Source organism: Xyrauchen texanus, chromosome 21 (assembly GCF_025860055.1).
Source record: "Xyrauchen texanus isolate HMW12.3.18 chromosome 21, RBS_HiC_50CHRs, whole genome shotgun sequence".
NCBI classification, from domain to species: domain Eukaryota; kingdom Metazoa; phylum Chordata; class Actinopteri; order Cypriniformes; family Catostomidae; genus Xyrauchen; species Xyrauchen texanus.
Genome location: NC_068296.1, coordinates 8,855,565 through 8,872,476, shown reverse-complemented (window position 1 = coordinate 8,872,476; position 16,912 = coordinate 8,855,565). Strand labels below are relative to the sequence as shown.

General features: G+C 36.6%; 1 protein-coding gene across 1 annotated transcript in view; it reads right to left on the bottom strand.

Annotated features, from left to right (window-relative positions):
• The window catches only part of LOC127661290 (AT-rich interactive domain-containing protein 3B-like), a 60,508-nt gene that overhangs the window by 17,066 nt on the left and 26,530 nt on the right, over positions 1 to 16,912 (bottom strand). Inside the window, exons 4-5 of the mRNA XM_052151922.1 lie at positions 12,141 to 12,215; positions 11,594 to 11,666 (exon numbers count right to left, since the gene is read on the bottom strand). Coding sequence (XP_052007882.1) covers positions 11,594 to 11,666; positions 12,141 to 12,215 — 148 coding nt within the window. The remainder of the gene's footprint in view (positions 1 to 11,593; positions 11,667 to 12,140; positions 12,216 to 16,912) is intronic.

Sequence of the window (16,912 nt, the reverse complement as noted above, 5' to 3'; positions counted from 1 at the left end):
TCCACCTGTTTTCTGTTTCTGGTCTCGAGACGCAATATAAAACTAACCGAAACGAGCGATTCAGATGGAGAACAACAACCATTTAAGTGTTATTTGGAGTAAAAATATATTTCACTCAACTTGTGCAGTTGTTTACTGTCATAACAATTCAAAGTAGTTAATGATATCTATGTAACTAACCTTGGACTATCACTTCATGTCATCTAACTACTCGGGTTTAGGCATTAAAAAAAAACAGTCATCTCGACCCTGTGAAGTATCAGCACTATAGTCACATGTTTTTTTGACAATTTCTACCAATGTAATACTTCACGCTTAAAGAGTAAATGCAGATCTGTGTAAAAACAATGGAGACTGGAAATTGAAAACAGGTGAAAAGGTGGATAAGCTCATGGAGACAGTGTGCAACAGCAAAATCCAACTGCAAACTTGCCGCAAACTCACCAGTGATAATTTTAACATGCAAATGAGATTTGCGGCAAACTTGCGTCAAATTGTCCATTGTTGCCAAAGGTTTGCCCGAGGTTTACCACTACCAGCAAAGAGCTGCAAACTTCTGGCTTACATTTGTGGCGAATCAAATGCTCATTTACCTGTGCAAATAAAGAGCAGCAAATTTGTGGCAAGTTTTCTGCTAGTTTACATTATTTGCACGGCGCATAGACATAGAGTAACAACGTTCCACAATTGCAGAGTGTACAACATGGCTGTTGCCGACAACAGCCTTAAACACAAACACTGTTTATGAGATCGGCCTCATGTGTCTTTATTATGACACTACAATACATTTTAAATCAATTTACTGTAAACAACACCTCATGGACTGGCTCCTGGCGAAACCGGAAGTGGATAGGACCGCACTCACCAAATCAGAAATCAAACATGGCTGTCATATGCAAATAACCCATTGTGCAAGATTCATTAGTGCATGATATTCTTAATTATTTATAATCTTCCAGCAAATGTAATAACTTGCTCCTCCTCTGAAATGTTGTCATCTTTGTCAACTTTTACTGATGTCATCAAGCCTGATTATTTTTCACCACTTTTCATTAAGAGACCACTTTTTACTAGGCAATCAACCACCAATTGATCAAATCAAGTCCCGTCCTTCTTTTGATTTGTTGAACTTCCTGCTTGATTCAGAAATATCTTACATTATTGAAGTAAAATGGGTTGTGAATGCCATATCATGTTGACATTAATAGCCCTTTCATGAGCAACAACCTGAATTTAACATGAATAAAAGAACTTCCTGTCTAATATATTCCATTTTTAAACACGACAACTAGATCTCATAGGATAAAACCTGACTCTCTGCACAATAAAACAATGGAACTATGTGAAAACATTTCGAGAAGCATAAACAACACATCACAGATCATGAAAAATAAATAAATAAATCACAAACAAAACCTGCAAGACAAATGTACATTCTCTACATCAATTGAGCCATTTTTGTTTAGAAGAACTGAAAGCACCAATCACTGATCTGATTAACACATTAGCATCTTACAGTTTGTTTATAACATATGGCTTCAATCCAAAACAAGGATTAAACACATTGGAGTTAATCGCTCTACGTGAGTGAAGCTTTGCAGATGCCAAGTTGTTTTGTCTGGTTACTTACTGACCCAAGTCTCTATGATATTCTGGTCTCTAGATATAGCTTGAGTTTCTCCTTCAAAGTAAGTCTGTAGTATTATAGTAATAGTGATGCTTGCCTTAGCAAACACCACTAATAATGACTTCTTTACTCCATTTGCACTGTTACTCCTTTATTGGACCTGGCAATGAATACGTACAGTTTTTGTCATGCCAATAAAGCATACCCAGCTGAATTGAATTGAGAGAGAGAGAGGTAGAGAGAGGGTGTAATGTGACACTTTCCGCTCACGAAGACAGGTCACCTGGACAGATAAAAGGAAGAGGAGAGAGGAGATGACTCAAAAGGCTCGATTGCGTGAAAAGTGAGATGACCAATTTAAGTGAAACTAGATTCTCCAAGATCCTCTGGGGGGGAGACCAGAACTGATCAGGATCTTATCAACACCTCATTGAAACACAAGGAGAAGTGGGGTGTTGGGTATTTGCCCTCACAGAGAATGACTTTCAATATTCCAATTTATAAAACACTGGGCGTAGATGTATCTAATGGACTCTAACACCATAAAACCTGGCCCACTTTCCATTTTTTCCCATGCTCCACCCACTAAAGCAGGAAAAGATCATTTGACTGACATTTAAGGAAATCAACCATCATTAGTTTTGTTTTTGTTTGACGTTTAGGGTCAATTTTTAAAAATGGTTGATACCACCATAATAGGCCGTTCTGGAAAAACTCAATCAAACAATTGCAGAGCAGGGTCGGTTCACGACTGAATGTACAAAAACACAAAAGTTATGCGTGTAGACTTTGTAATCAGAAGTTCCGTTTATCCAAAAGCAACAATTACCAAATACATTGCTGTGCTCATGGATACCTAGTTTTCTTGTTTGTTTTCTTTTTTCTTGATAGCATCTCAACCAAAACTCTGAATACCTTAAAGATTTGAAAACTGGAAATGCTCACAGTAAATGTTCAGGCCAGGGGATGATGCAGAGTGTCACAGCCTGAGGTCGCAGAGACCCTATTAAAGGTCAAATAAAGGTTAGCCCACCCCCCAATAATCAATGCATAATTACACAGTCAGAAGAAGCTGATCAGCACTGAGAGCAATCAATACAGTCAGTATCAGCTGCTGAGGGAGACACAAACCTCCCCAGATACACACATCAGATTAGGGGTGGGCAATATGACCAAAACCTTATATCACGATAAACATATACACCACGATAAAGTCAATGAATCTTATACTTACTTTTATATAATTTTATCTTTATTTATCGACAATAGCCTAAGTAATAATAAATATATAAATTAGAGCTGTCAGAACTAACATGTTAAAGCATGTGATTAATTTAAAACGTTTAGTTTCTTTTTCTTAATCACAATTAACGTATTTACCATTAATACCAGAGCGGCGGCTGTGGCTCAGTTGGAAGAGCGGGTCGGCCACTAATTGCAGGGTTGGTGGTTCGAATCCTGGCCCCCACATGCCGAAGTGTCCTTGGGCAAGACACTGAACCCCAAGTTTCTCCCAATGGCAGGCTAGCACCTTGCATGGCAGCTCTGCTGCCATTGTGTATGAATGTGTGTGTGTGAATGAGTCACAGTGTAAAGCACTTTGCATACCGTTAAGGTTAAAAACATGCTATATAAGTGCAGAGCATTTACCATCAGCCTACAAGCTTGCCATAAAATAGCATAACATAGCAATGCCATTGACCTTCTTTGGACGGTGCTGTCGTAATACTAGCCGTGGAGGTTGTTTTCTCAGTAAATAAAAGAATCTCTGACAGCGCTTTCCTGTCAGTGATAAAATGATGGCGAAAGGAGCTCTTAGTGCTGTATGATGTACACAACAAGACCAGATATGACTTGTAAGGCACATTTTAATTACCACTGAAGCAAGTCAAGTCTTAATTATCACCAAAACTAAGAATTAAATTTTTTTTATCTGGAAGCGGTTTTCATAGTAAGTTCAAAGCTTGATGCTGGCGTTGACGCTCTTGACTCGAATCATGAACGCAGCTTCACGATTGCTGTAACAAAGTGGTAGCCACAATCCACAGAGGATGAGAGTTATTGCCCATTGCAATGATTATGCAACCAATGGGGGGAACTAGTTCTTTTAATTATTCAACCTCCCACTTAAACATTGGGAAACGTTTAATGTTACTCGAATTGGAGCTATTTTAGAGCATTTCTTTCAGTCTCATGTGAAGCAACCACTAATAGATAAGCCAACGCTCTGCACATGGATATTTACATATTGCGATATACAAGATATAGATTATTTCATTGCCATGATATATCCTCATATCGCCCAGCCCTACGTCAGATGCAGAACTCTAAAAGTGTTTTCACTTTAGAGGTTTCAGTGCAGATCCAAAAGTTAATATGGCATAATTTGCAGAATAGGACTGTTATTGCTGACATTTAATTTGACTATTATACTGTATAATAATTTGACTATTGTGTAATGCACTTCTCGTTGCTGCTTGTCTACAAAGTAACACATTTTATAAGAAGAGTCTTCTTAAAATGCTGCTTCAGGATAGACTGATTATAAAGCAGATGGAGGAGTGGAAGTGGCACGCACCCTGATTCCACACTGGGGCCGTTCATTTGCTGTTCTCTGTCAGTCGGTGTGTCGGTCTGCTCGAAATCTAAATCAATAAAGAGCGAATCCTTGTTTTCTTTGTGGAAATGTGTGTTTTATTTTACTTAACTGAAAATGTCTCTACCTAAAGGGTTTCTCTCTCTCTCTCTCTCTCTCTCTCTCTCGCTCTCTGGACATGATGCCGGTCTCTTTTTCTAGATATATAGCCTTTCTCAATTCTCTTCAATTAAATAAGCTTTATACTTTTTAGGTAATCCAAGTTATTACTTTTGGATTACTTTTAAGTGCACTTTTTTAAGTACCAATTTACATATCTTTACACTGTTGTATTTATTAAATATTAGTAGACATAATGAAATAAAACAATTTTCAAATTTTTTTCAGTCCCGGATTCCTGATTTAGGCCTGTCTCGTTATTAATTAATTACAAAGTATTTTATTGGCATGATTAATATGCATACTGTACGATATTGTCAAAGCATCAACAGACAAACAAAAACAAATACACACACAAAAACTGTGGAATTCCCTCACTCTGGACGCCAGGCTCGTCTCTCTATCTCTCTTTCACTCTCTCACTCTCATTCTCTCGGTTTGTCAAGGGAGGCATAAGTCGTTATATCAGAGGTGTAGTTGTGTTTTTGAGGGAATCATTAATCATAGTATGAGACAGGGGGCCCCTAATCCACCCCTGCAAACCAACTTTATCAAGTTTAAGATGGCCCTACTTTAGCACAATACACAGGAAGAACAAAGCGATGGAGAGATCGATAAATCCAGCATTTGTTTGTTTTTTGTAGCATCTTTAAATTGTGACATGAAATTTTTGTCTCTTAATGAAGCCAATCATGTGTGTTTCTGTTTCTGTATAGTAACATGCTCCCTCATGTCCCCTCATGCTGTAATTAGTGTGAACAGAACATCGACTCTCAGTGTGGCAGGATTTCCTCACAACCCCTGCTGAGAATCCCGTTCCCACGCTGCAACGCCGCCACCACCACTGCGACAACCGCTATTACCATGATAGCATGTCCAAAAAATCATGGTACTTTTTGTGAGATGCAACTCTCTGAAAACTGAGAGACACATTCAGTGTGGTCATTTTTATTTTTGTCTTGTAAACATCCTTAAAACTGGGTGCATTCACTTGAACAAAATGTTATAAGATATTACGTTTTGTTTTCAGAGAAATCAAACTACATTTAGTGAGGTTTATGCCAAAAGGATCAGTCAACAGCATTTTTTGACAACGTCGAATACCACATAATTATTCTTGTCTTTAAAAAAAACAAAACTCGAGCTTACAGTGAGGCACTTACAATAGAATATATTGTAAAGTCTATATACAATAGAGGCCAATTTTTGGTTTAAAAAGGCAGAAAATGTAAGCTTAGAATTTCATAAAAGCACTTACATTACCTTTTCTGTGTCTATTATTTGAGCTTTTTATTTTTTTTTTATTGTTTTAAGGTTTATAATGTTAAGTCGTCATGGCAGCGAAGTTGTAAAATTGGATATAACTACACATAAAAGGGGAGTAAGCGATTGTTTCACTCTAAAGTCATGTTAACACAGTGAGTATAGTTTACTTTGGTATTTAAATTTATGCCACAAATTCTGTTCGAATTCAAAATTCAAATTTGATTGAGCTTAATTTGTATTGAACCCTGAATATTTCTTTAAAAAGACAACTATTTGCCAATTGGAGAGGAAACAATTTAGAAAGATTTTTATTGCAGTGTGCACCTGTGACACAAGACGTCAAACCACAAACTGGCTCATGTGTTTAAAAACATCTGTCTAACCTCCTTAACATCTCACAGCTCGCTCTGTCTGTCAGTCTCTCTGATGTGTTTGACAGAAGCGTTCCTCCCTGGTGTCATCCATCAGAGGAAGCGAAGAATCATTAATCACTGAAATTGGACAGCACTGACATGGTTTAGACCGTTTCATGCTGTGGTCTTTATCTGCTAAAATAAAGCAGAGCTTGTCATCCACAGCAGACACCAATAAAACTACAAGTAGGGAAATACAATTAGCTGCTTATTGCCAACTACTTCACAACAGGAGAGACATCACAGTACATGTGTATCAATTCTATATCATGATAATCACAATATCATTATATTATTGTACGTGTACAGCCTCAGAAAACAAGCAAATACATTGCTGCCTGACATAAAGAGCTCTGAAGATTGTAAACAGAAGAGAACGTTTTAAGTTGTGTTCGGTTGAGTGGAATGAAGCTGCAACAACATGTGGCTTTCCTGAATCTCTCTCGATACAGGGCCTCAACTATGGGCCCCCTGATAGTCCGTTAAAGACAGCTGCTGAAATTCCACACACACACACACACACACATACACACACACACACACACACACACACACACACACACAAACACAAACGTGGAAGTGAGATTCTGTGTTTTTCTGTCCCTTTATTTCCCACACTCTAAGCCCTCATGTTGTCATTACTGGAAAAATCAAGCTGTCTTAATTAAGAATGTCTTGAAATGTCAAGTTTTGGGCTCATAACTCAAATATCTACGTTCCTTGAACTTATTATCTTAAAAATGTATAGACTTCATAGATTTCTAATGTTAATAACTCAAACTAATGAGTACAAAAGTGAAGCTATGGGAAGTACCCATAAATCCTTGTGCTTTAATTATTTAATCATGTTTCCAAGGTCAAAGGGAACATATGGGGGCATTTAAATAGTTGTTATTAAGAAATCATAGAAGTATTAGCTCCATTAGCTCTTTTTCATGTTTTTTGTTGTTGTTGTTGTTGCAAATAATTATTTTGTGTGATGTCACCTTGCATTATTGTGATCAGTGTCCCGTTTGGTCAAGTTGTACCCTGTTAAAACTATATCAGTTGTCCTTGGGAATATGCAACTAAAACACAGGTGTCTATGCATTTCTGTGGAGAAATACGTTTAATAATGACTGACCTAGAATCAGTTACAATCTTCTTTATTTATCTGTGTTACTGTATGACCTAAATTTGAGTCCATTCAATAAAAATTAGTAAGTAGAAACAACAACATTTAAATACCAAATCTGAGTTAAGTCTACTTGCATCTAGTTACCTTAACTTAAAAAGTTCATTCCATATGATCAAGTTATGTGAACTACACAAGTTTTGGAGATGCCATTGCTCAATTGATTGAGCAAACTTATTTCCTATTATTACGGTTTTTAGTGCAGAGATGGCGAGAAATGTATTTTTGTTTACACACCCACAAAAAATGATACAAACCATTAAAATGAGGCAGATTATATCTTGTATAATGTAATGTAATGAGTGTATCATATGAGCATATTTTTACATTATCTACTGGAAATGTGAGTAATGCTTGCCTGGGCAAAACTTACACAATTACAAATCCAACTTCAACTTTGTCAGATAAACTCAGCAAAAAGTGTTACTCAGCATTGCTATGCTGTTGCTCCAGCAGTCTTTTTTTCATCAATTTTATTGTCTGCCATGTGAAAATTGCAAATCTGATTACTTAGTCATTTAATAGCACACCTTTCCTCAACAAACCACATGATTTGAGATCTCATACATGTCTGTAGCACAAACAGTGCGGGATGAGTTACACAATAAAGTTTGAAACTAAAGGTTAGTTAGGTTTGACACACTGCACGCACACAACTGAGTGGAACCGGGATGAAAGCCAAGCAATTTGTTCTCTGTGACTCAAATGTGTTTTAAGAGGAAGTTCAGATCAGCCAACTAATGATGCAATGTGCTGGAGGAGAAAAGAGAAAGAGGCTGATAAAAATAGAGAGCTAAAAGACAAATACACAGAGAAAGAGAGAGAGAGAGAGAGAGAGAGAGACAAACAGACAGAGATAAAGAGAGATAGGCAAAGATGAACACAGAAAGAGGGACAGATAGACAGGTAAAATATGGAGGCATATTCTTCAGGCTTTACTGCAGAGGTGATGGGTTGCTGGGTAAATTGAGGTGTTTGTCCTAAACAGCCTGTAAGCTGTCATGACACAAATATGTAGGTGTCTTAAAGACCGCTGAGCATATCTCAAACATCCTGACAAACCCCACACCATCACTTACTATAGTTCTAGTGATTTGAAGTTGTTTAGTACAGGATTGCAGCACTCAAACAATTGTCAGAGGAAGATTTCCTTCTTTTTTGATTTCCTTTTTCAAATCAGGTATTGTGAAATATATGTGATCATTGGAGGACTCAGAACAGTCAATCATCATCATTCTGAAAGACGTAAACAAAGGGGTCAAAGTTCACTCACTACCACGTCCAGACCTGTACTAATCTAACAAGACTTTTAGAGATAAGCTGTCGCTTCAATTTAAGACACACAGAGACCAAATTCTATGAGCAATAATTTAGCATGGCATTAGAAGAAAGACTAAAGATAAATGACATTTAAATAAAATTGCAAACATTACCAGTGTTGGAAGTTAACAAGCAAAACACAATACAGATGTTATTTTTTTGTTGATACTAAAATATTGGATACATGTTTTTAATTAGTATGACGCATTCCCTTTCTATTCATTACTGTTCTTTTACTGCCAAATAATACAACTGAAAACATCTTCCTTGCCCATAATCTAAGCATATATTTTATGTATCATGAATAACAACGTTAACAACGCAAACCAATGGTGCAATACTACGTGGAAAACAGGACCACTCCCATTGGCGAAGAAAAAAAAACATCTGCAAGCAAAGCCCGACCATACTGAGAGCCTCAACCAAATTATGAAAAAAATACAGTAATGCAACACGTTATTTTCCATAAAGAGTAACAACACATATTTAGTAGGGGTGTAATAAATATCGTATCGTATTGTATCGTACTATAAGACACTCTCGTTGTGATAGTATATGTATCGTACAATACATAAATAATACATAACTTATAGTGTGATTAAAACCAAGCATTGTAACATTGAGAGCTGTGAAACAGTCTCCTCCCCGGAGAGACGACGCTGAGCGAACACATAAAAACAGAGCAACTAGCCTATATAGGCGAGTTGAGAGCTTGAAGATCAAGTAGACAGTAGCATTACAGCTTGTCAAATTTGCCAAACAACAGTGTCATGTCCCGGTGCTGCAATACATCAAACATATTGTTTTATTTACATCGACATCAACGTGCAAGTTGTTGGATTGACGAGGCAGAAACAGCAGCAGCAAGTTGCAATTAACAGCCAAATTCTCCCAGCTAACACAATACATTAACATTTATTCATTTGGCAGATGCTTTTATTTAAAGCGACTTACAAAATAGGAATAATACATCATAAGCAATTCATCTTAAGGAGACAGTAGTACGAAAAGTGCTGCATTACAAAGTTTCAATTGCATCAGAATAATAGTATTCAAGACAGACTAGAGTGCAAAAAAAAAAAGAAAGATTATATATATACTGTATATTATTTTTATGAGAGCAAATGCTCATGGAAAAGAACCAACTTATACAAAAAAACTGACAACGTAAGAAACTCACGATTACATGAGACTTTTCTCATGAAAATTATACTCTGCTTTTGACTTTGGAATGTAAACAGGTATAAGCACAGCACTTGCGCGCATTGAATTAGCCGGTATCAATGGTAAAATTTACATGCAAAGTGAACATTTTTCATCCATCTACCAGAATAGCTTCTATTTTTGACTGTAACATACCTTTTTGCCGTTCAACCTTTAGAAAATCTGCTTTTTCTTTTAAAGCCACTACACAGTGGAATGCAATAACAGATGACATATAGAGCTGCAGTTCCATTAAGAGTTTTAAATCACAACTGAAATCTTTTCTGAAGACCACTCAAATCTGTACCCATTGACATTGATGTTGTGCTGACAAAATGTGTTTTATGTGTGTGTATGGGGTGGGGGGTGGGGGTGTGTTATTGGTTTGTTTGTACCCTACCTGGGGACTGCAGATGTAAATTAGCCTGTGGCTAACTCTGGTACAATGCATCAAATTGTAATATTTCTGTTTGAAATTGTGCATGGTCTGTAATAAACAATGAAAAAAAAAAAACCCAGAGGCAAAAAAAACATTTACTGCGCCAAACGGTTTTTGCTCAAACATAAATACATATTGGATTATTTACATATATCGTAAAGCCAGACAGTCAGGTTCCTCTCAAGGTTTTTTCTCCACTAGTCGTTGAATGAGTTTTTTTTTTTTACATTGCCACGGTCACCTTTAGCTTGCTCACAAGGGGCTTTAACAATTAAGGTATGATTTTCTATAAAGCTGCTTTTAAACCTATTTTTTGAAAAGTGCTACACAAATAAAAACGTCTTGAATGTAGACAAAAATTTTTTTTTTAAATAATTATATATATAAATATAATTTATATATATAATTCAAATAAACACACCATCCAGATTTTCAGGTTTTAGATATGAAACATCAATCACAAGGGCTTTACACTGCCTTTAACAAAGAACACACAAACCGTATATCCTTAAGACACACTACTGTTCAAAAGTTTAGTCACTTACTCATTCTTTCATTCTTTTTATTTTACTTCACATTTTAGAATAATGGTAAACTCATCACAACTATGGAATAACATAAATGGAACTATGGCAATTATGTTGTGACTAAACAAAATCCAAAATAAATCAAAACTGTATTATATTTTAGCATCTTCATAGTGTCCACACTTTGCCTAGATTTTGCAGAAATGTACTCTTATATGATATTTTCTCAACCCACTTCTTGAGGGATCACCCTGGGATGCTTTTTAAACAGTATTGAAGGAGTTCCCATCTATATGCTGGGCACTTAGTGACTGTTTTTCTTAATTATTTGGTCCAAGTTGATCCATTTCAAAAACTCCTTTTGTTAAATAAAATTTTTGTTTTGTAATTAAATTAATTAATATGTTGGCACAATTATAATTTTGTCTACAAAACAAATTTTAAACATTTAAGCATACGCCTTCACATCAAAAGGTTTTTAAGATCATGAGAAACATTTCAGGCAAGTAACCCCAAACATTTGAATGGTAGTGTACATGTGAACACATGCTAAAGAATACACACAGACAGATAACACATTAAGCCCATGCGTGAGTGGGTATTAGGGTTGTCACGCTACCAAAATATCACTTCTTGATTCTCGATACTGCAAATACAAAAGAAAGAACCTTATCTTTACATTTTCTTCTCTTACTCTCAATTAGGTAACATAATATCAATAGTATCAGGAGGTTTATCTGTCTTGAGGATAAAAATATTCACTGAACCATGACATGCAAAAATATTCCCAAGACTTTCAGATGGTGAACGCATTTGAATGCATCTATAGCAATTAATCAGCAAATAATTATTGTATAAAATTCTCTGACCTCTTTTCTGCATGAAGGTGAAAAGATCATCAAGAAACTCCTTCCTGTTCGGGTCATTATCCAACTCGTATAACTATGCGAGAGATAGAGTCAGAGAGAAAGGGAATGCTGTGATATTTGACATAATTTACATAATACACTTTGTAAAATATGGAAAAATCTTTTTAAAAATATACATGTGTGAACGAGCTACTCACATGAACACTCGAGCAAATGTCAAGATTTTAAGTCAAATTAATATTGACATACATTTGTCACACAAAGCAATTGCATGACTTCAGATGACTTGAAATATAGCGCAAGAGTCATGTGGGCTACTTTTAAAATGCTTCAATAGAGCTTTTTTCAATAGAGCTTTTTTTTGTCAGGTGAGTACATGAAGGATTTTTGTTTTTATTGAAACTAACACTAAGCATAAATCTGTATTAATTTAATGAGTCAACATTTAATAACTAACACTCAATGTTTGATCAAATGTACAGTTTACTCAGTTTAAAAAAAGACACTGTGGCAACATTTGCATCTTTAAGTGTGGTGCTAAACTCACCTTGGCGAAATCTCTGGAGGCTTCACTCCTCCCACGGGCATTATCCATATCATCCAGCCAGGATGCACAGCCATTCTGAAAACACACACACACACACACACACACACACACACACACACACACACACACACACACACACACACACACACACACACACACACACACACACAAACAAACACAAACACAGGTGTCAGCTCACAGGAAAAGTTCATAAAAGTTGTGTCTTCATCCCCTCATGACCTTTGCCCCCCACCCCCCCTCCAACACAAACACATTCTTGCAACAGACAACCAAGGTCATGGACTTCACCCTTCAAGTTCAGGCGCATTGAGAAAGCACTATAAAATAATGCCAAACATATCTGTTATATTTCAGTACTGATGTATAAAACCTGAAACAAACTACGTAATTGTTTGAACACAGGCATTTCTTGATTTAACATATTGTTGCTTTACAAAACGTTAGCTCAAGTTATTTAAACTGGTGACGTGTTTTTAAATAGCTACCGGAATAATAACGCATTTGGTTTAATGACACAGACATTTAACGGTAACTCTGTCGCCACCTTGAGTACTGAGGTTTGTTACCGCCACAGTTATGCAGGAATGCGTTTTAAGCTTTCAGTATAAACTAAATGCGTCAAGCACTCGCAATGCATTGGCCAAGCTTTTGCATCTGCGTTTGTGTGCTTTCCTGGATTATGTTTATGTAACACTACTTCAAAGATGTGTTTTTGAAACACTTGTTCAAATATCTTCGCAAACACATTAAGAGTGTTGCTTTGGACATTTAACTAAAGGTCCTTCCAAACTCCACAGGGTAAAAACACTTCAAATGGAGCCGGAAAAATACCTGAACCACAAACCTACAATGTCAGGAATTACAAGATTAATTTTAAATTACTCTAAGGGGTCCCTAAGGGCAGACAGTGACTGTGGGTTCACTGGCTCCTGTGTAAATGCAGCACATATATAGAACACACAATGCTGACGAGAGAGGTCAAGGTGTGTCTGTCATCACTCAGAGTAAAGGATCATGGGAGAATGAACTTTATACAGCCCCTATACAACAGCACATAGCTCTAAACTGCGCTACTGGCCTATCTTCCTGTCTGATAAGTCCGGTAAAGTTGCAGACTGAGAATGTAAATTCTGTGCCACTAACAGTGTCGGAAATGGAAAAATAATGAGTGTTTCTCACCCCTGTCCAAGTTGGACATATTGGGCCCAATTAAAAAAATTGAGCAATACTTTGAAATTGCCACAGAGTCACAGACTTCAGCAATTCAATCTACCATTGGATTCCTTATAATTGTTCATTCACACTAAACTTATGCAAGTAAGTAATTTAACATACAAAAAATATTCACACAGCAGCTTGTACTTGCTGGATGAAGCCGAGCTATAACTGCATTATCTTGGTCTGTTAGTACGACAAACGGACTGGTACGATTTTAGACGGACAAAGTATTTACATGACATTTAAAAAAACAAAATATTGTTTTAGTCCAAATGAAATCTAACTTTTAATAGATGCAAATGTACCTTGTAAATGTTTAGACTGCTAGCACGTGCTGTGGCGCAACAATCTTATAAATCAACAAAGAGGTCTACATTAAGTTGCACACTTGCAGTATTGATAGATTTGTTGATTTTAACAGGGCCGTTCTAGTTTTGTCAAGTCACATTGCTCATGTGCAGTGTTACTGTGAAAGACAGACATGTTGGTACTTGTCAAGCTGTTTTGGTCAGTTGAAGAATGTTAAACTGTTATTGATGTATTGGAATAGTTCAGCATTGACTTTGTTCACAATATAACACAGCCTCAAATGATTTATTGCTTTTATAAAACAATTACTTCATCTTAATATTTTAATGACACAAATTATAATTAATATGATTTAATTTGATTAAACTAAGGTTAATAGCTTGTTTCTATGGATGCTGCACAGTGATATACTGTATACAGTACAGCTGGTGAACCGGAGCCGGATGCTCAACCAGTGCATAAATTACAACTTAGCCTAGTTGTGGCATAAATGGGCACTTAGCTACAATTTATGCACTTCTAAATATTTAAGCATTGCACCATTAAACTTAGGTGAAACGTAACGTAACCTAAATGTTTGCGGAAGCCTCCAACCTGGAGTAACGGTTGGAATAAAAATGCAAACTGATTTAATGACATCAATAAGCTCATGCTTTGGCGACAAACATCAGTCCTTTAGATAGTAATATTGATGTTGACACTTACACTCCTTTACATTAACAAGGGAGAACATTACATAATCTTCATACGTACATCTTAGTGGCTCTTCAGCATGAAACCGATCTAAACTGTGCAATTTTCTTTGAGCCTTAATTCAAACTTTATGCTTCAAATGAAGTGAAACCTTAAGCACAGCTGATGCAACCCTAGGTGTTAGGGATGTCATAAAATATAGATATACCAATTATTGATCGGCACATTATTTTATCGATTCATTTTTGAGGCATCGATACAGTAACATCAGCCCACATTTACAGTAAATTAGTAGCCTAATTTAATAACGTGATTTCAATTAATGGCCAGTTGCATTCCATTTAATGTAGTCTGATGTAGGGGTCTGTAACCAGACCCGTGACGGGTTTCGGGCTGGGTTCAGGTCAGTGTTTCAAGTAGGACTTCCGGTTCAGGTCAGGTTTGTAATTAATTAAAAAATAATCAGGCTTTCCGAACTTGTTTCACGAACGCGCTCTCACTCACAGACACACCCGAAAGGACGAGTTAGGGGCTGTTCAAGTCGAACATGTTTTTGCACTGTTGTATTTTCCCATTGTTTAAACACATGCTGGATGAATGTCTTTGACTGTTGCACCACTTGCTTTTCTTCAGCGTCTCACACAGCACCGGCATATTTTAAACAGTTTCATTTTATTCCAGATTGTTCTGCACCAAGTGAAGTTTCAGCAAATAAACTGTACGGCAATGCTTTTTTCCCTTCTGCTCTACTGTATTTAGGGGCTGCCGTGCCTTGTTAAAACTGTGTGTTTGCTGTTTCAGCACTATTACGAATGTTGCCTATATGCTTACATAAAACACAGCCTATTGCAACAGTACTTGCTAGAAGAAAAATACGATAAGTACAATACAAATAAGTTAGCAATTTCGGGTTTGGAAATTGTTCGGGCTGGGCGATGCGGTCCCGGGTATGGGTTTCATTTTAAGGCCCTTGTACACTTCCAGTTTGACATAATAGCTTTGGAAGACCACAAGGTGAGGTTGATGAGTTTGCAGGTTAGTGTATGAAACTGGTGTAACTGTAAACTGAATGATTAAAATGCAGATGTTTACAATGCAATTTCTCTGTATGTAGCCTTGGTCTTTCATTTCAGCTGTCAAACCACAAAAATACATATTTGGAAATGAAAATGCATTGTGTAGTCTCTATGAAAGATACTTATAAACAATCTATTCTCCAATAATGACTAGAGTATATAATATTTGTCCTTTAATAATGATTTGGGTTGAATTTTTTGGAAAACTTTGCGAATTGCATAATTTTTAACATCCTCCAGAGACAGCGAGTCCGAGGTGTGTGTGAACGTACCATCCATCCATCCATCCATCGTCAACCGCTTATCCTGTGTACAGGGTCGCGGGGGGCTGGAGCCTATCCCAGCTGTGAACGTACCTTCATAGAAAATAATAGTTTCAAATTTGAAACTATTGTGAGTAAACCACTTTAATTAACTGCTCACACTCAACCAAAATTGTGTTGAGAAATATGATTGAAAAGATATAAACTATTGTGTAATGAGCAGCCCCATTTATATCTGAAAAAAAAAAAGATGTTATATATTGATAATCATCGGGAAAATGTTCAGATTATCGATACTTGAAAACGGCATTTATCCCAAGGCTACTTGGTGTTTAACGTCATAACTGTTACTGTATCAGGTATTTTAGCATGACTACACCACTGTACTAAACAATCAGCATCAAAGACCACAACTGTCCGTTTTATAAGTGTGTATTTGTGATATCGGATCACAAACGAAGACTAAAATCTCCCCTCAATAATTTCTTCTTGATTCTCCTAAAGCGTAACTTGATCTTTAAATTATCTTTGATGGCTCTATTGTTTCTCGACTCTGTTTTAAGGCATTAGCAGGTTTACATCACACGCTGTGGCAGGCGGTGGAGTGTGTGTGTGTGTGTGTGTGGGGGGTAATCATGTTAGCGGGGCGCATTTGAGGATTGCTCATAGCTTAATAAGAGTCAAAAATAACTCTGATCTCTGGCCAATTTACTGGAGCACAGGCAGAGAGAGAGAGAGAGGAGGAGTCTCTTTTATTCATTATATCTTTGTAATTATTTGTTAAATTAATTTTGCTTTCGTAATTTGTTTGTTACATTACAGATTGCTACTTTATAATCTTACTTTATTTAAGTGCAGTATTGTTTTATTTATTTTACTTATTTTGCACAGCTTTGAGGGCTGAAAGCAAGTGTTTGTGTGTGTGTGTGTGTGTGTGTGTGTGTGTGTGTGTGTGTGTGTGTGTGTGTGTATTTATCACTTTGTGGGGACCAAATGTCCCCATAAAGATAGTAAAACCCAAAATGTTTGATGTTGTGGGGACATTTTGTCGGTCCCCGTGAGGAAAACTGCTTATAAATCATAATAAATTATATTTTTTGAAAATGTAAATATGCAGAAAGTATTCTGTGAGGGTTAGGTTTAGGGGTAGGGTATAAAGTTTGTGCAGTATACAAACCATTATGTCTATGGA